General features: G+C 33.2%; 1 protein-coding gene across 1 annotated transcript; it reads left to right on the top strand.

The window, feature by feature from the left end:
- The first annotated feature begins 15,188 nt into the window (after positions 1–15,188).
- LOC117275744 (uncharacterized) lies at positions 15,189–19,680 on the top strand. Its single transcript, XM_070184132.1, has 7 exons — positions 15,189–15,204; positions 16,265–16,275; positions 17,470–17,760; positions 17,959–18,014; positions 18,317–18,851; positions 18,956–19,258; positions 19,360–19,680. The coding sequence occupies exons 1-7, from the start codon at positions 15,189–15,191 to the stop codon at positions 19,678–19,680; spliced, it is 1,533 nt and encodes a 510-aa protein (XP_070040233.1).
- The last annotated feature ends 486 nt before the right edge of the window (positions 19,681–20,166 follow it).

The following is a 20,166-nucleotide window of genomic DNA, read 5'->3' on the forward strand; positions in this document are numbered from 1 at the left end:
TGCCTCATTAAAACCTTATTAGGAAAAACCCCTATAGAAAAAAAATCCTAGTGAAGGAAAAAGAGTACACATGTTTAGAAATATGCCTTTTGGTTGCCTCGTTAAAAACCTTACAAGGAAAACCCAGTGGGACAAAACCTTGTAAGGGAAAAAGAGTACAACGCATATTAACTCCACCTGATGAGAGCATCAATTCACATCCTTAAGCCTTCGCATCCGAATCTTGTACACTAGTTTCTTGAAGGTTGACATTGGTAGAGATTTGGTGAACAGATCAGCTATATTATCACTTGAACGGATCTGTTGCACATTGATATCACTATTCTTTTGAAAATCATGTGTGAAAAATAACTTTGGTGAAATTTGCTTTGTTCTATCCCCTTTATGAATCCTCCTTTCAATTGGGCTATGCATGTTGCATTGTCTTCATACAAAATTGTGGGTAGTTTGTCACACTTCAAACCATATTTGTCTCGACTAAGGTGTATTATAGACCTCAATCATATACATTCTCGACTTGCATCATGAATAGCAATTATCTCAACATGATTAGATGAAGTAGCCACGATTGATTGATTAGTCGATCGCCAAGATATGACAGTGCCTCCATATGTAAACACATAGCCTGTTTGAGATCGAGCCTTGTGTGGGTCATATAAATACCTAGCATCGGCATAACCAACAAGATTGGGACTGCAATCATTGCCATAAAATAATTCCATATCGGTAGTCCCTTTTAGATACCGTAATATATGTTTGATTCCATTCCAATATCTCCTTATAAGAGCAGAGCTATATCTTGTTAAGACATTAACTGAAAAAGTTATGTCAGACCTTGTAATGTTAGAAAGATACATTAGGGCACCAATTGCACTAAGATATGTTACTTTGGGACCAAGAAGCTCTTCATTATTTTCATGAGGTCGGAATGGATGTGCTTTATCCATATAGAATCGCTTTAAAATCATTTTAGTGTATGCTGATTGATGGACAAAAATTCCATTTTTCATATACTCAATTTGTAGACCAAGACAAAATTTTGTCTTTCCAAGATCTTTCATTCCAAATTCTTTCTTTAAAAAGTCTACTTCTTTAGGAAGCTCTACTGCTTTAGGAAGCTCCCTAGGAGTTCCAATGATATTTAAATTATTAACATACACAGTGATTATAATAAATTTAGATCCAGATTTTTTTATAAAGACACAAGGTCAAATTGAATCATTTTTGTATCCTTCTTTCAACAGGTACTTACTCACGCGATTATACCACATGCGCCCTGATTGTTTCAATCTGTATAAGGATTTTTTTTGAAGCTTTATTTAATAAATTTATTGAAAACCTTAATATGCTTCAGAACAATTTAAATCCTTCAATGATTTCCATTATACGCATATCACGTTTTTCTTGTATTGCTAGATTAAAACCTGAAATGACGACATCCACCATAGGAGAACATGTCTCCATATAATCAATGCCAGGATATTTACATATCTTCTTGTGACACAAGTCGTCTTTATGCCTATCGACTTATTTTTTTCGCACAAGAACACATTTATACCTCCACTGGCTTTATACTTTCAGGTGTTGGGACTATCCGTCCAACTTCATATTTTTCAGGTGAAATCAATTTTCATTGCGTATTTTTTATTTGGCCAATCATTTATCTGTCCAAATTTCATGATAGATTTGAGCTCAATATCCTCGTCAATATTAATAATATTGAACGCTACATTATATTTACAATATCGTCAACAATCATTTTATATCGGTTCTACTATTAACTAATAAAGACATAACTTATTGAGATCTCTTGATCTTATTATTTTCAGGTACCTGAGCCTCTCCTATGAGGTCTTATGAAGTATTATGTCGTGGTGCTCTTCTAGAGTATTTGCCTCCTTATTATGACCATTTTGAACATTTGCTCCTCTCCTTCTTCGAGGAGTTTTATCTTTGGAACCGATTAGTCTATTATGCTTCATGCATGTCATAGACTCTATTCATTATAAACTTTATTTTATTTGGAGCATTAGCAACTTAATATGATATTTAGTTTTAGGTCAGCAAATACGCCTGGCAATATTTTACAAATGAATTATCACTTGAACTTCAAGTTCACATTTTCTCGTACGAGGATTTAGATGTACTCATAATAATTTATTACATGCATTACTTTTTCAGCTGCCCATTTTCTCCCCCTATTGTTAGGATCAGCAACACATATCCTTAGCCTTATTTGGGGATCCATCTTTGTGCATTGTGGTGGAACAATTAAATCATATAGCACATTCATATTTCTAGATGGAAATTATTTGGTTCTTGACCCTGAACCGATTGTGATAGGGAGAACTTATCATAACTTGGCTAGATGCGTACAAGGGCTGTTGTATATTAAATAATACATCACATACCAAATTTTATTTTGGCAGTTTTGTTCTCATAACCAATGGTTTAGATATAATTGGAGGCATACAATTTCTGCTAAACCAACTTGGATTTAAACCAGTATTATCAAGATAAATTGTCATAATTTTTATTCTGGAACTGTGCTCTAATAATTTGAGCAATCAATCTTGCAAAAGCCAAACTGCAAGTTGATAACAAATGCACATGTGACCATAGAATAGATGCATCTATTAAAATCATATAATAGTAAACGGTCCACATGGAAGGTGACTGGGCCCATATATTTATCACCTTTTATTCATTCCAGAAATCAAGAGATTCAATCCCAACTTTAACTGGTATATCATGAGAATAAGCAGCACAAGAGAATTCTTGAAGAATCTTATATTTCTTCAATATATGCCAATGTAATTCTCAATTAATTTTTTCGCATCATAATTGAACCGAGATGGTCAACCGGTCATGCCAACTAATATTTATTTCAGTAAACCTCTAGTTTACTTGTGGCTTGTGATTGCATCATCATGCTTATACTTGTGTAGGACAAATAGAAGAAAATTCAGGTAACCTTTCATATTTACCCGGTATGATTATAGTAATATAAAGATATTCAATCTTCTTTTTATTTATAGTCTCAATATGCCAACCACTTTGGCTAATATATTTGTAAATCAAAATGTTTCTTTTGAGACTTACTACAATATTAATGTCATGAACAGTTTCATTTATCCGGGTAGTAACAAATTAGTTCTCTCAGACCTCATAACTACTTTTGTACTACAAGATCTTTTGTCATACCATCCATATAATGAATGTCTCCTTCACAAAGAGAATCATATCATAATAATTGTCATGTTCAAAATAATCATAAACAAAATAATTTCTTGCTTTAATTTTGCTTTTAATAACTTTCATAAGGTTTGACAAAATAATTTTGGCGTATCACATGTATGCGACCAATGATATGTTCATGTAACTATACAGTAATATTTATTATCTTTCTTTGTCTCAAACCTCCCTTAGAGGTGAGTTGTAGTATTTATCCAACAATGCACAAGTATATTATTATGCATAATCTTTATCATATATATATATATCTTTAACAAGTATATTATTATGCATAATCTTTATCACATATATATATTTTCACATTCACTTTCAGGAATGAGTATGCAATCTCAATGTTTATCACAAGTCACATTCTCTTCAAATAATTTCTCCCTTTTTATAATTACTATAGTGATAACTATTATTATTTTGGCCTTTCGCTCGCCCACATTCATTGGTCAACCACTTGTCTTTATTTAGACTTATCATGCACTGCTATCACATTCACTTCAAGAATGGAGCAAATCAAGTGGGACAAGCTTCATGATTTTTCATGAAAAATACATCATTTTTCTTTAGTTATTATTATTATTATTATTATTATTATTATTATTATTATCAATATGGTGCATTAGGACTCAAACCCAATGGCTTACCCATATAAAGGCATGCTAGGCTATAATGCGTTGGAACTTGAATCCAACGTCTTTTCATCAACATAGTGCGTTGGGACTTGAACACATCGTCTTACCCTGATCTTCGGCATAATAGGCCAAAATTCACTAGGACTTGCACTCGGGCCTTTAAAATATTATTAATTCATAATTATAGGCATAAGTAAATTAACTTTCAAGAAGACTTATATAACTATTTCAATCTTGAAACAGTTCCTCTGCAACAAAAATGTTAGTTAGGATATATGTCATTTTTTTTTAAAATGATACAATTATTTTTATATTTTAATAAATTAATTAGGGGAAAGGTGCAGATAACCTATAACCACTTATATTTCAAAGACTATAAGAACTTTACCAAAAAACTCTAATACGGAGGAATGAGCCTTATGTTTTCAGCAAAAATATTTAAGGCTTAATGCATAACCGTGACTATTATAAATTATAACTATAATGAGTTTATATTGATTGTATATTTGAATGCCAAATTTGCAAGGTACTGTAAAATCAACTACACATTTGATAATTTTTCTTTCAATGAAATACATCATGTGATGATAAAAATATTATTATTAAATTACCTTAATAATGATCTATCATAGTATGTAAACGGTCAGAACATATATATACGCTGGAATATTATCTTTGTCCTATAAGAGATGTTGCAAATAAAGATATACCTTTCCAGTTCTTTATTTCACTCGATACAAGTGAAAAAAATATTTTAAATAAACACTGCACATAAAGTTAATGCAAAGATATGAAAGTATGAATGGGTTTAGATGGATGTAAAACTTATCTTTGTATTATCATCCAAGATATTTTTCATTGTACTTGATCTCATTATCTGCTTATAATTTACATAGTCTTGACGTAGAAGATCATGAAATTAGCAATTCGTGCTGATAACGTGTTATAAAATAAAAGTAATTTAATAAAACATGAACAAGACATGTTGTTATGAAATAAAAGCAATTTAGTAAAACATGAACAAGAAATGGAGATAGAGAGAAGGAAGAGATTTTCTTCTTCAATTGTGTGTATTTTCTTATCTATTACAAGGCCTTTATATAGGCATGAAAAGTGAAGAAAAATATGTCATTGAATATGTCATTAAGCATAGAAATATGTCATTGAATATGTCATTAAGCATTTGAGAAGATCATGGAGGAAGAGTAGACATCCACCATAATTTGATTTTTCTTATAACACTCCCCCTTGGATGTCCATAGATAATGTGCCTCGTTAAAACTTTATTAGGAAAAAACCCTATGGGAGTGTGTGTGTGTGTGTGTGTGTGTGTGTGTTATGGTTCATCAATACACATGTATATGAAAAATACTTTGTGTTTATTAGTTTGCTGTGAATATCATGTAGGGTAAAGTTTTATTTTCGATGCGATTTAATAATGTTATATATCAATTGATGGTCGATCAAGGCGATTTAGGACTCTTTGTCAATGTAGACTAAATTTTCATTTTTAAAGATGGAATCAAATATTGGATTGAGGAGATAAATCAAGAACTATTCAGAAGTGAAAATTTGGACTATACTGAGAAAAAACCCTAAATCACCTTTGGTAGAAGGAAGTAACGCTGAAGCCATCAATTAGTAAAAGGAAAATGGGTCCTCTATTGTAACTTGATCCATGTTATAAAATAAAGACCGTAAAGTAAAGACAAGTATAGAGAAACTGATATACATAATGAACTGAAAACTTCTCTATTTATAGAAGAAAGGAAGCAGCTGCGAGGCTTTTCATGAAGCAGCTGCAAGGCTTTTCAGGGAGCAGTTGCGAGGCTTTTCTTGAGCTGCTTGTAAGTTGTCTGCATGAACTACTTGCAACCTGTCTGTTTAATAAGAAGTTGTTGCAAATCATTTCATTGAGTTGCTTGCAACATGCCTGCATCAGCTGCTTGTAGATAAACTTCAATAGAGTACCAAACAAAGGAAGATTATCTATAGCGGAGTAATAAATAGACATCCACAATATAATTATTTTAATAACACTCCCCCTTGGATGATCATTAAAAGATATTGTGCCTCGTTAAAACCTTACTAGAAAAAATTCAGTGAGAAAAATCCTAGTGAAGGAAAGAGAGTACACATATTTAGTAATACGCATTTCTAGCTACCTCATTAAAAATCTTACAAGAAAAATCCAATGGGTAAAACCTTAGAAAGGAAAAAAGAGTACAACATGTATTTCTTTCCCCCTGATGAAAACCTTGTTTCAAATATTTGAGTCTCTGCATTTCAATCTTGTATACCATCTTCTCAAAAGTTGAAGTTGACAAAGATTTAGTGAACAAATCTGTTGGATTATTACTTGCACGGATTTGTTGCACATCGATGTCACTATTTTTCTAAAGATCACGTGTGTAGAATAATTTTGGTGAAATGTGCTTCGTTATATCTCCTTTTATAGATTCTCGCTTTAATTGGGGTATGCATGCAACATTGTCTTCGTATAAAATTGTGAATCTTTTATCACATTCCAAACCATATTTTTCTTGAATAAAATGAATCACTGATCTCAACTATACGTATTCCCTACTTGTTTCATGAATAGCTATTATCTCAGCATGATTTGAAGAAGTAGCAATAATAGATTGCTTTGTGGAGAGCCATGATATGATAATACCTCCACATGTAAATACATACCCGGTTTGAGATCGAGCTTTGTGGGGATCAGATAATTAACCTGCATCTTCATAACCAACAAGATATGCACTACCTTTGTTAGCATAAAACAAACTCATATCAAGAGTGCCCTTTAAATATCGCAAAATATGCTTAATCCCATTCTGATGTCTCAGTGTAGGAGAAGAGTTATATCTTGTTAGTAAATTAACAGAAAATGCTATGTCAGGACTTGTAGCATTAGCAAGATATATAAGTGCACCAATTGCACTGAGATAGGGTGTTTCGGGACCAATGAGTTCCTCATCCTCTTCTAGAGGTCGGAACGGGTCCTTATTCACTTTAAGTGATCGAACAATCATTGGTGAACTCCATGAGTGCGCTTTGTCCATGTAATATCGTTTTAAGACCCTTTCTGTATAGGTAGATTGATGGATAAAGATCTCATCTGCTAAATGTTCAATTTACAGACCAAGACAAAGTTTTGTCTTTCCAAGATCTTTCATCTCAAATTCTTTCTTAAGATGTTCAATTGCTTTTTGGAGCTCTTATGGAGCTCCAATAAGATTTATGTCATCAACATAAACAGTAAGTATAACAAATTCTGATGTTATTTTCTTTATAAAAATACATGGACAAATAACATCATTTATGTAACCCTCTTTCAGCAAATATTCACTAAGGTGTTTATACCACATGCGCCCAGATTGCTTTAAATTGTACAAAGATCTTTGTAATCTGATTGAATACATTTTCCGAGATTTTGAATTTGCTTCAGGCATTTTAAATCCTTCAGGGATTTTTATATAAATTTCATTATCAAGTGAACCATACAGATAAGTTGTAATTACATCCATTAGATGTATTTCAAGCCTTTCATGTAGTGCTAAACTGATGAGATATCGAAATGTTATGGAATCCATAATAGGTGAATATGTTTCATCAAAATCTACTCCAGGTCGTTGTGAGAATCCTTGTGCGACAAGGCGAGCTTTGTATCTTTCAATTTCATTTTTACCATTCCTTTTTCGCACAAAAACAAATTTATGACCAATTGATTTTATACCAACAGGTGTTTGGACTACCGATCCAAAGACCTCTCTTTTAGCAAGTGCGTTCAATTCTGATTGAATTGCCTTTTGCCATTTTGGCCAATCATATCTTTGTCGACATTCTTTGACAGATCCGTGTTCAAAATCCTCACTATCTTGCATAATGTTAAGTGCAATATTATATGCAAAAATAATATCCACCACTATTTCAGATCGATTTAAATTAATCCCATCACCATTAGAACTTATTAAAAGTTCCTTGCTCACTTGAGTCTCGGGTTCGTTGATTTCTTCAGGAATCTCAGAACTAATCAGATCTTGGGTTTCTTCAGGAGATCCCTTCATATTATCATTTTCATCATTTGTTGATTTTCTTTTTCGAGGATTCTGATCCTTAAAACCCAAAGGCCTACCATGCTTCAAGCGTGCTTTAGGTTCACTAGATCTCATGTTAGTAAGTGGTCATGCTGGGATATCAATTCGGATAGGCACATTCTCTGCAGGGATATGTGACTTAGTTATCTTTTTCAAATCAGTAAATGCGTCTGACATTTGATTTGCTATATTCTGTAAATGGATGATCTTCTGGATCTCTTGATTACATATAGGGATACGTGGATCAAAATGAGATAATGATGAAACTTTTCACACAATTTTTCTTTTGATTTCCTTTTTCTCTCCCCTTAATTGTGGGGAGTTAGTTTTATCAAACTGACAATTTGCAAATCGAGCAGTAAATAAATCTCCTGTCAATGGTTCAAGATAGCGAATAATATAAGGTGATTCAAACCCAACATATATTCCTAACCTTCTCTTAGGCCCCATCTTACTGCACTGTGGTGGTGCTACTAGCACATATACAGCACATCCAAAAATTCGTAGATAGACAATATTTGGTTCATGACCAAAAACTAATTACGACGGAAAATATGTATTATAATGTATCAATCTGAAACAGATAAGTGATGATGCATGCAATATGCTATGGTCCCAAACAGTAGTGATCAATTTTATTTTCATAACTAGTGGTCTTGCTATCAATTGCAGGCATTTAATAAATGACTTCGCAAGGCCATTTTGAGTATGAACATAAGTTACAGGATGTTCAACTTTTATCCCAACTGATAGACAATAATCATCAAAAGGTTGAGATGAGAATTCTCCAGCATTATCGAGGCAAATAGCCTTTATAGGATAATCTGAGAATTGTGCCCTTAATCGAATTATTTGGGTTAATAGCTTTGCAAACGCCAGGTTGCGAGATGATAGTAGGCACACATGAGACAATCTTGAAGATGCATCTATAGGACCATCATGAAGATGCTTGTAGAAAAATTTCAATAGAGTACCAAACGGATAATCTTCTTCAGAAAGATTATCTATAGCGGAGTAATAAATGGATATCCACAATATAATTATTTTCATAACAATCCATATAAATGTCGGATTATTGAAGTGGGTCAGTAAAACATTTATAATTTGTGGCTTTTATTTTTTAAACCTTTGGCTTTAAAAAACAATTACTACATCAACTAATGTCACTGAAAATATTGCTTGAATAGGTAGAGTGATAATGTAGCTAAAATGACAAAAATAGACTAATTACAAAACAAAACAAAAAGTGTTATAAAATAAAAGTAATTTAGTAAAACATGAACAAGACATGTTATGAAATAAAAATAATTTAGTAAAACATGAACAAGAAATGGAGATAGAGAGAAAGAAGAGATTTTCTTCTTCAATTGTATGTATTTTCTTATCTATTACAAGGCCTTTATATATGCATGAAAAGTGAAGAAAAATATGTCATTGAATATGTCATTAAGCATAGAAATATGTCATTGAATATGTCATTAAGCATTTGAGAAGATCATAGATAATGTGCCTCATTAAAACCTTATTAGGAAAAACCCCTATAGAAAAAAAATCCTAGTGAAGGAAAAAGAGTACACATGTTTAGAAATACGCCTTTTGGTTGCCTCGTTAAAAACCTTGCAAGGAAAACCCAGTGGGACAAAACCTTGCAACGGAAAAAGGCGTATTAACTCCCCCTGATGAGAGCATCAATTCACATCCTTGAGCCTTCGCATCCCAATCTTGCACACTAGTTTCTTAAAGATTGATGTGGGTAGAGATTTGGTGAACAGATCAGCCATATTATCACTTGAACGGATCTGTTGCACATTGATATCACTATTCTTTTAAAGATCATGTGTGAAAAATAACTTTGGTAAAATTTGCTTTGTCTTATCCCCTTTATGAATCCTCCCTTCAATTGGGCTATAAATGTTGCATTGTCTTCATACAAAATTATGGGTAGTTTGTCACACTTCAAACCACATTTGTCTCGAATAAGGTGTATTATAGACCTCAACCATACTCATTCTCGACTTGCTTCATGAATAGCAATTATCTTAGCATGATTAGATGAAGTAGCCATGATTGATTGCTTGGTCGATCACCAAGATATGACAGTGCCTCCATATGTAAACACATAGCTTGTTTGAGATCAAGCCTTGTGTGGGTCATATAAATACCCAGCATCGGCATAACCAACAAGATCGGGACTGCAATCATTGTCATAAAATAATCCCATATCGGTAGTCCCTTTTAGTTACCACAATATGTGTTTGATTCCATTCCAATGTCTCCTTGTAGGAGGAGCTATATCTTGTTAAGACATTAACTGAAAAAGTTATGTCACACCTTGTAATGTTAGAAAGATACATTAGTGCACCAATTGCACTAAGATACGGTACTTCGGGACCAAGAAGCTCTTCATTATTTTCATGAGGTCGGAATGGATGTGCTTTATCCATATAGAATCGCTTTAAAATCATTTTAGTGTATGCTGATTGATGGACAAAATTTCCATCTTTCATATACTCAATTTGTAGATCAAAATAAAATTTTATCTTTCCAAGATCTTTCATTTCAAATTTTTTCTTTAAATAGTCTACTGCTTTTGGAAGCTCTACTGCTTTAAGAAGCTCCCTAGGAGTTCCAATAATATTTAAATCATCAACATACACGGTGATTATAACAAATTTAGATCCAAATATTTTTATAAAGACCCAAGGACAAATTAAATCATTCTTGTACCTTTCTTTCAACAGGTACTCAATCAGGCGATTATACCACATGCGCCTTGATTGTTTCAATCCGTATAAGGATTTTTGAAGCTTTATTTAATAAATTTCTTGGAAACCTTAATATGCTTCAGAACAATTTAAATCCTTCACTGATTTCCATTATACGCATATCACGTTTTTCTTGTATTGCCAGATTAAAACCTGAAATGGCGACATCCACCACATGAGAACATGTCTATATATAATCAATGCCAGGATATTTACAAATTTTTTTGTGACACAAGTCGTCTTTATGTTTATCGACTTGACCTTTTTTTCGCACAAGAACACATTTATACCTCCACTAGCTTTATACTTTCAGGTGTTGGGACTATCCGTCCAACTTTATATTTTTCAGGTGAAATCAATTTTCATTGCGTATTTTTCATTTGGCCAATCATTTATCTGTCCAAATTTCATGACAGATTTGAGCTCAAGATCCTCGTCAATATTAATAATATTGAGCGCTACATTATATTAACAATATCGTCGACGATCATTTTATATCGGTTCTACTATTACCCAATAAAGACATAACTTATTGAGATCTCTTTATCTTATTATTTTCAGGTACCTGAGCCTCTCCCATGAGGTCTTATGAAATATTATGTCTTGGTGCTCTTCTAGAGCACTTGCCTCCTTATTATGACCATCTTGAACATTTGCTCATCTCCTTCTTCATGGAGTTTTATCTTTGGAACCGATTAGCCTATTATGCTTCATGCATGACATCGACTCTATTTATTATGAACTTTATTTTATTTGGAGCATTAGCAGCTGAATATGACATTTAGCTTTGGGTCAGCAAATACGCCTAGCAATATTTTACAAATGAATTATCACTTGAACTTCAAGTTCACTTTTTCTTGTGCGAGGATCTAGATGTACTCATAATAATTCATTACATGTATTACTTTTTCAGTTCCCCATTTTCTCCCCCTATTGTTGGGATCACCAACACATATCCCTAACCTTATTTGGGGATCCATCTTTGTGCATTGTGGTGGAACAACTAAATCATATAGCACATTCATATTTCTAGATGTAAATTATTTGGTTCCTGACCCTGAACCGATTGTGATAGGAAGAACTTATAATAACTTGGCTAGATGCGTACAAGTGCTGTTGAATATTAAATAATACATCACATACCAAATTTTATTTTGGTAATTTTGTTCTCATAACTAATGGTTTAGATATAATTGGAGGCATACAATTTCTGCTAAACTAACTTGGATTTAAACCGGTATTATCAAGATAAATCATCATAATTTATATTCTGAAACTGTGCTCTAATAATTTGAGCAATCAATCTTGCAAAAGCCAAACGGCAAGTTGATAACAAATGCACATGTGACCATAGAATAGATGCATCTATTAAAATCATATAATAGTAAACGGTCCACATAGAAGGTGACTAGGTCCATATATTTATCACCTTTTATTCATTCCATAAATCAAGGGATTCAATCCCAACCTTAACTGGTATATCATGAGAATAAGCAGCACAAGAGAATTCTTGAAGAATCTTATATTTCTTCAATATATGCCAATGTAATTCACAATTAATTTTTCGCATCATAATTGAACCGAGATGGTCAACCGGTCATGCCAACTAATATTTATTTTAGTAAACCTCTAGTTTAGTTGTGGCTTGTGATTGCATCATCATACTTATACTTGTGTAGTACAAATAGAAGAAAAGTCAGGTAACCTTTCATAGCTGCCCGGTATGATTATAGTAATAGAAAGATATTCAATCTTCTTTTCATTTATAGTCTCAATATGCCTACCACTTTAGCTAATATATTTATAAATCAAAATGTTTCTTTTGAGACTTACTACTATATTAATGTCATGAACAATTTCTTCTTCCGGGTAGTAATAAATTAGTTCTTTCAGAGCTCTTAATTGCTTCTGTACTACAAGATCTTTTGTCACACCATCCATATAATGAATATCTCCTTCACAAAGAGAATCATATCATAATAATTGTCATGTTCAAAATCATCATAAGCAAAATAATTTCTTGCTTTAATTTTGTTTTTAATAACTTTCATAAGGCTTGACAAAATATTTTTGGCGTATCACATGTGTGCGACCAACGATATATTTATGTAACTACACAATAATATTCATTATCTTTTTTTGTCTCAAACCTCCCTTAGAGGTGAGTTATAGTATTTATCCAACCATGCACAAGTACATTATTATGCATAATCTTTATCACATATATATTTTCACATTCACTTTCAGGAATGAGTATGCATTCTCAATGTTTATCACAAGTCACATTCTCTTCAAAGAATGGAGTATAATCATACAATATGCTTTATTATTATTTTTTTCATACCAATTTGATGGTAAATATTGTCTTGTTCTCCCTTTTTATAATTACCATAGTAATAACTATTATTATTTTGGCCTTTTGCACGCCCACATTCATTGGTCAACCACTTGTCTTTATTTAGACTTATCATGCACTACTATTCCATTGGTTACACCAAGGTTCTGTGCTCAGTCCGTTCTTATTCGCACTGGTAATGGATGCGTTAACACACCATATTCAAGGGGATGTGCCATGGTGCATGCTATTCGCCGATGACATAGTTCTGATTGATGAGTCACGAGCCAGTGTTAACGAGAGGCTGGAGGTTTGGAGACAGGCTCTTGAGTCTAAGGGTTTCAAGCTGAGCAGGACGAAGACGGAATACCTGGGGTGTAAGTTTAGCGCTGAGCCAGGGGAAGTGGGCGTGGATGTGAGGCTTGATTCGCAGGTCATCCCGAGTAGAGGCAGCTTCAAGTACCTTGGTTCGGTTATCCAGGGGGGAGGGGAGATCGACGAGGATGTCACCCACCGTATTGGGGTAGGATGGATGAAATGGAGGTTAGCATTTGGAGTCCTGTGTGACAAGAGAGTGCCACCGATACTCAAAGGTAAGTTCTATAAAGCGGTGGTTAGACCAGCCATGATGTATAGGGCTGAGTGTTGGCCCGTTCAAAACTCACATATCCAGAAGATGAAAGTAGCAAAAATGAGGATGTTGCGGTGGATATGCGGGCACACTATGATAGATAAGATTAGGAATGATGATATTCGGGAGAAGGTGCACGTGGCTCCCATTGATGACAAGATGTGGGAAGCGAGGCTTAGATGGTTCGGATATGTTCAGAGGAGAAGCCCAGATACTCCGGTACGGAGGTGTGAGCGGCTGGTTGTGGAGGGCACGAGAAGAGGTAGAGGGCGGCCTAAGAAGTATTGGAGAGAGGTGATCAGGCAGGATATGGCGAGGCTCCAGATTTCTGAGGACATGACACTTGATAGGAAGATGTGGAGGTCGAGTATTAGGGCTTTAGGTTAGGAGATAGTTGAGTCGTGCCTTACTTCGTACTATTGCAAGACTAGCCATGTAGGGTTTTTGTCTAAGATAGCTAGTGGCAATGTTGTATCTTACTATTTCGCTTTTCAGTGTAGGTCCTATTTACTAGCTATCGCTTTTGCTTTGCATCTTTCTTCTAGATTTCATGGTGTTCTTATTTTTCTTATGATTGTTATGGTGATACTAATATTGTCTCCCTTTGCTTTGCATCTTTCTTCTAGATTTCATGGTATTCCTATTTTTCATATGATTGATGTTGTGATACTAATATTGTCTCTTTTTTGTCCTTTTGTCTTTTTGTTTTTTTGAGCCGAGGGTCTTTCGGAAACAACCTCTCTACTCCTTCGGGGTAGGGGTAAGGTCTGCGTACATACTACCCTCCCCAGACCTCATTAATGGGATTTTACTGGGTTGTTGTTATTGTTTGTATGCACTATTATCCCATTCTCTTCAAGAATGGAGCAAATCAAGTGGGACAAGCTTCATGCTTTTTCATAAAAAATACATTATTTTTTCTTTAGTTATTATTATTATTATCAATATGGTGCATTAGGACTCAAACCCAATGCATTACCCAAATAAAGGCATGCTAGGCCATAATGCGTTGGAACTCGAATCCAACGTCTTTTCATCAACATCGTGCGTTGGGACTTGAACCCATCGTTTTACCCTCAATATTTGGCATAATAGGCCAAAATTCATTAGGACTCGCACTCGAGCCTTTAAAATATTATTACTTCATAATTATAGGCATAAGTAAATTAACTTTCAAGAAGACATATATATCTATTTCAATCTTGAAACAGTTCCTCTGCAACAAAAATGCTAGTTAGGATATATGCCAACTTTATTTTTAAATGATACTCTCACTTTTACATTTTAATAAATTAATTAGGGGAAAGGTGCAGATAACCTATAACAACTTATTTTTCAAAGACTATAAGAACTTCACCAAAAAAATCCAATACGGAGGAATGAGCCTTATGTTTCCAGCAAAAATATTTAAGGCTTAATGCATAACCGTGACTATTATAAATTATAACTATAATGAGTTTATATTGATTGTATATTCGAATGCCAAATTTGCAAGGTACTATAAAATTGCCTACATATTTGATAATTTTGCTTTCAATGAAATACATCATGTGATGGTAAAAATATTATTATTAAATTACCTTAATAATTATTTATCATAGTATGTAAAAGGTCAGAACATATATATACGTTGGAATATTATCTTTGTCCTATAAGAGATGTAGCAAATAAAGGCATACCTTTCCAGTTCTTTATTTCAGTGGATACAATTGAAAAAAATATTTTAACTAAATACTGAGTTTAGATGATGTAAAACTTATCTTTGTATTATCATCCAAGACATTTTTCATTGTACTTGATCTCATTGTCTGCTTATAATTTACATAGTCTTGATGTAAAAGATCATGAAATGAGCAATTCGTGCTGATAACGTGTTATAAAATAAAAGTAATTTAGTAAAACATGAACAAGACATGTTATGAAATAAAAGCAATTTAGTAAAACATGAACAAGAAATGGAGATAGAGAGAAGGAAGAGATTTTCTTCTTCAATTGTGTGTATTTTCTTATCTATTACAAGGCCTTTATATAGGTATGAAAAGTGAAAAAAAATATGTCATTAAATATAGAAATATATCATTGAATATGTCATTAAGCATTTGAGAACTTCATGGGGTAAAAATAGACATCCACCATAATTTAATTTTTCTTATAACAAAAAGTGATCTTTTTGCACTAGTTTATCTCAGTCGAGTGACGTTTTACAAAACAAAGGTGTTTGGCTAAGCTTATAAGCTGGTCAAACTGGCTTATAATCACTTTTTGGCCTATCTACGCGTTTGGTAAAATTAAAAGTGCTTATAAGTTAAGTGCTTATAAGCCAAAAATAAGCCATAAGTTGGTCACCCCCAACTTATCAAATTTCAGCTTATAAGCACTTTAGGTTTGACCAAAATATTTACTATTCTATCCCTAAAATACTTCTTTTTAAAACAAAACTCTTCGTATAGTTTTACTCTATCCCGGTTCTTCATAAAACCTAAACAGTTGTTGCCTCTCCAGCCGTGCCATTGCTTCCTTTACGTTCTTCTTTCATTCTTCTCTGCAACTATCAGACAAATTGCAGGTAATTTTTTTATGTTTTAAACACTCTATCAAGATATGTGTACAAATCCTCCTACGTGTTTCTATCAAGACAAGATGTGACTAAGATGAAAAGAATTGAAAACTGAATGAATCCAATTTTTAGTTTTGGGGTCCAAATCATAAGCTACTTTTGTCCCTTTTATCCCATATGTTTTAAACTTTACTGAGTATTTGTTGTTTGTCAAATTTATATTTCTCGGGCAGTATTTTTCTGCGTGTAATCAAAGTGACGGTACAAAACAGGCCAGCCTTTCGCTTTTACGCACGGATTTTCTTGTCTTGTATATTTTTTTTTTCTCATGACTTCTTGTTTAGAGTTGAGTATATTATTGATGTTATAAGGAGGTAGGCTACACGTATCCCCTTCTTTATGCATTGATGAAGACTAGCAAACACATTTTGGATGTAATACGAAAGATACCTAGTTATACATAAAGTTTCATGTTTGTGAAATTTATTCACGGTCACAACTCATGAGGAGAAAGAAGGAGTCGAGTAGGAACATAAATTTATTGGAAGTTACAACCCTCTGAAGCTCAAATATAACAACACATGCTTTCTCTTGTTTTGTTAGTCACTAGAAGTTTAAGACAGTTGGTCTCATTATAATATTGAATATTATTTATACTTCAAAAGTATGTGACATACAAAAATAAGAAGGTGTTCTTTTGAACTTTATTTATTTTGAGTTGTGCATAAATATTATTATATGTGTACGTTTATAGCTAAATCTTGTAATCTCTTCAGATTGTTAGCATTCAATTATGGGAGAACGACATAATGCTAAGTGGGACGAATATGCACATATTAAATTCATTGAATTGTGTGAGCAATAAGTTAGAAAAGGAAATAGGCCAAACACTTACTTGTCTAAAGATGGATGGAAGAATATGGTAAATGAGTTCAATAAGAAGACATGACTAGAATATACTAGAAAACAAATGAAAAATCATTGGGATCACATGAAAGCAGAGTGGACTCTTTTTAAGCAGTTGATGAGAGGTGAAATAGGTTTAGGATGGGATCCTGAAAGAAAAATAATTATTGCAGATGATGATTAGTGGGAGCAAAAAATTAAGGTACATTCCTTGCCCTTTTCTATAATTATTTCATAACTCTATTAATTGTTAGTTTTATTTGTTTGCTTAGAGTAATTTTAAATTCTTTTTTACAGGAGAATTCTAAATACAAAAAATTTAGGAACAAAGACCTTTCGCTGATATGGTTTCGTTACGATGCTTTATTTACTGATATCATTGCCACCGGAGAGAGAGCACGTGCAGCAAATCAAGAACAAGAGTCGGAAGTTGGGGTTAGAAATGATGTTTATGATAATGACATAGAACAATGGAATGATGAAAGAAGCGATGAAAGTCATGACTTGCAGAATATGGATTCAATTACGTTTCCTGAGCCATCGCTTAGAAAGCGAAAGTCAATAGATGGCAGTGGCAGTAGCAGTCAAGTGAAAAAGCGCAAGACAAAAAATAATTAATTGTCACTAAAAGAGGAGATACACTCCCTTATTGAGTTCATATCTAACAACAACACATCTAAGTCTTCAGAGCCCACTATTGAGAAGTGCATGCATATTTTAGAAAATATTCCTGGTATTCTTGAAGGGAGTGATATTTTTAATTGTGATGTGAACTTGTTGACACAGAAAGAGATGCAACATGCATTTTTGAAGTTGTCTACCGATGAAGCTAGGAAATCTTGGTTGGAGTATAACCACCGACGATCCTTCGTGCCGTATAATCCATCTAATTCAATCTGAGAAGTTGTTGATGATGCCTTACCCATATTACATTAGCATTAGACGTTTTAACTTGTCCTTTAAAGTATGTGCAGAAGGTTACATTTTCTTAATGTTTTGTTTCCTGTTTATACATAATGGTGGTTTAATCATTTCTTGTTTAGACATTACGTGTTTTATTTTAATAGATGACTATACTATCAACTTTGAAGTTAGCATTTATCATTTTTAATTCGTAACAGTTTGTATGTCTATTTCATTTCAGTTTAATGGAATGCTGGAACAATGACTTGTTAAATGACGAAAATGAAGAAGAGGAAACTCAAGAAAATAAGGAACGGATGGCACTATGTCGAATAGCATGTAAGAGTATATTGATATATTATAAGAAATACATTTGTAAGGAACCATGTCGTACATCTAAACGCACTGGGAATATATTTATCCAAGAGATATTACATGAAAATGAGACTCGGTGTTATAAAAATTTTAGATTGAGGAAGTCAGTATTTCTTGATTTAAGCAAAGATCTAACTGATAAATATGGTCTTAAACCCACGCGTGGGATGTCTGTCTATGAAGAGTTAGGGATGTTCTTGATGATTTATGCACATGGTGCCGGAAATCGATTAGTACAAGAGATTTTTCAACATTCAGGAGAAACAATTCATAGGCATTTTCATAGTGTTCTAAAGGCCATTGGTAAGCTTGCAAGAGACATAATTCAACCACATCCAAGTTATAATGATGGTGTAGGAGATCACAAGCCATGTAATCAACGATATCTCCCTTTCTTTAAAGTAAGTGACATACTTAATAATTATATTATTATATTTTTACATTTAAAATCAAAAAATTACTTAGTGTAAACTTATATTTAGTTTATGCATGTATATATTTTTAGGATTGTATTGGAGCACTTGATGGCACACATGTGAAAGCAAGATTGCCTCAAGGTCAAGAGATACCATATATTGAGCGTAAAGGTTATCCAACTCAAAATATTCTTGCTGTTGTCGACTTTAATATGTGTTTTACATTTGCATGGGCTGTGTGGGAAGGAGCAGCTCATGATAACCGTATATTTGGTGAGGCACTTCGTAGACCCGAACTGAATTTTTCACATCCATCCGGGGACAAATATTATCTTGTTGATGCAGGATATTCACACATAAAGGGATATATGGCTCCATATAAAGGGGATAATGTGAGATACCATCTTGCAGAATTTCGTCGAGGTGCGACACGACAATTGCGAGCACCAAATGGACATAAAGAAATGTTCAATTATTTGCATTCTTCTTGCAGAAACATTGTAGAGCGAACATTTGGGGGTATGGAAAGCAAGGTGGTCTATTTTGCGAGATATGCCTTTTTTATCATATTGACACTCAAAGAGATATCGTATTAGCTACAATGGCAATTCACAATTACATTAGAAAGAAATGTAAGGTGGACAATGCATTCCAAGAAGCTGAGAATGAGAGATATGTGCCACGTGTTGATCCTGATATTGGAAGATCCACAAGAGTCAACGTTGCAGATGAAGAAAATGTAGAAAATCAAGGAGATGATAATATTTGGATGGCAATTCGTGATATGATTGCTCAAGATATTTATGATAGTTGAATGTTTATTCTTATTTATTACAAACAATACATATTAAGTGCTTGTTTCTTCTCTACAAACACTGTGTGCATTATTTAAAGTTTTCTTCTTAACTTTTGTTAATTTATACTCCACCCCTTCTAATTTATGATTGTATACTTATCATAACATAAATTATATTTATAAAAACGATATTATCTAATCATTTTTATAATTAAAATAACATGATAAATAGATAGAATCTATGTAGAATCTAAAATTTTGAAGAAAATAACGTTTTTAGTAGTGTAAATTGTTATAAGGTCATTTAAGTTATTTTAACATAAAAAGAGCTTATCAGTACTTTTTAATCAAACAGTTTCAACTGCTTATTATTAGTTTAATCACTTTTATCCAAACATGTAACTGCTTATTTTTTAAATCATTTTCAGCACTTAAAAGTGTTTTTCAACACTTAATACTTATCAGCTACTCTAAATCAGCTAAGCCAAACGGGCTCGTAATTTT

Source organism: Nicotiana tomentosiformis, chromosome 8, assembly GCF_000390325.3.
Source record: "Nicotiana tomentosiformis chromosome 8, ASM39032v3, whole genome shotgun sequence".
Classification (NCBI taxonomy): domain Eukaryota; kingdom Viridiplantae; phylum Streptophyta; class Magnoliopsida; order Solanales; family Solanaceae; genus Nicotiana; species Nicotiana tomentosiformis.

What these genes read in the sequence shown, in the direction of transcription:
- LOC117275744 (XM_070184132.1), top strand. An exon ending in GCAGTGGCAGTAGCAGTCAA is followed by an intron (nt 17,761 to 17,958) that starts GTGAAAAAGCGC and finishes TTGTTGACACAG; the next exon opens with AAAGAGATGCAACATGCATT. An exon ending in GATGAAGCTAGGAAATCTTG is followed by an intron (nt 18,015 to 18,316) that starts GTTGGAGTATAA and finishes ATTTCATTTCAG; the next exon opens with TTTAATGGAATGCTGGAACA.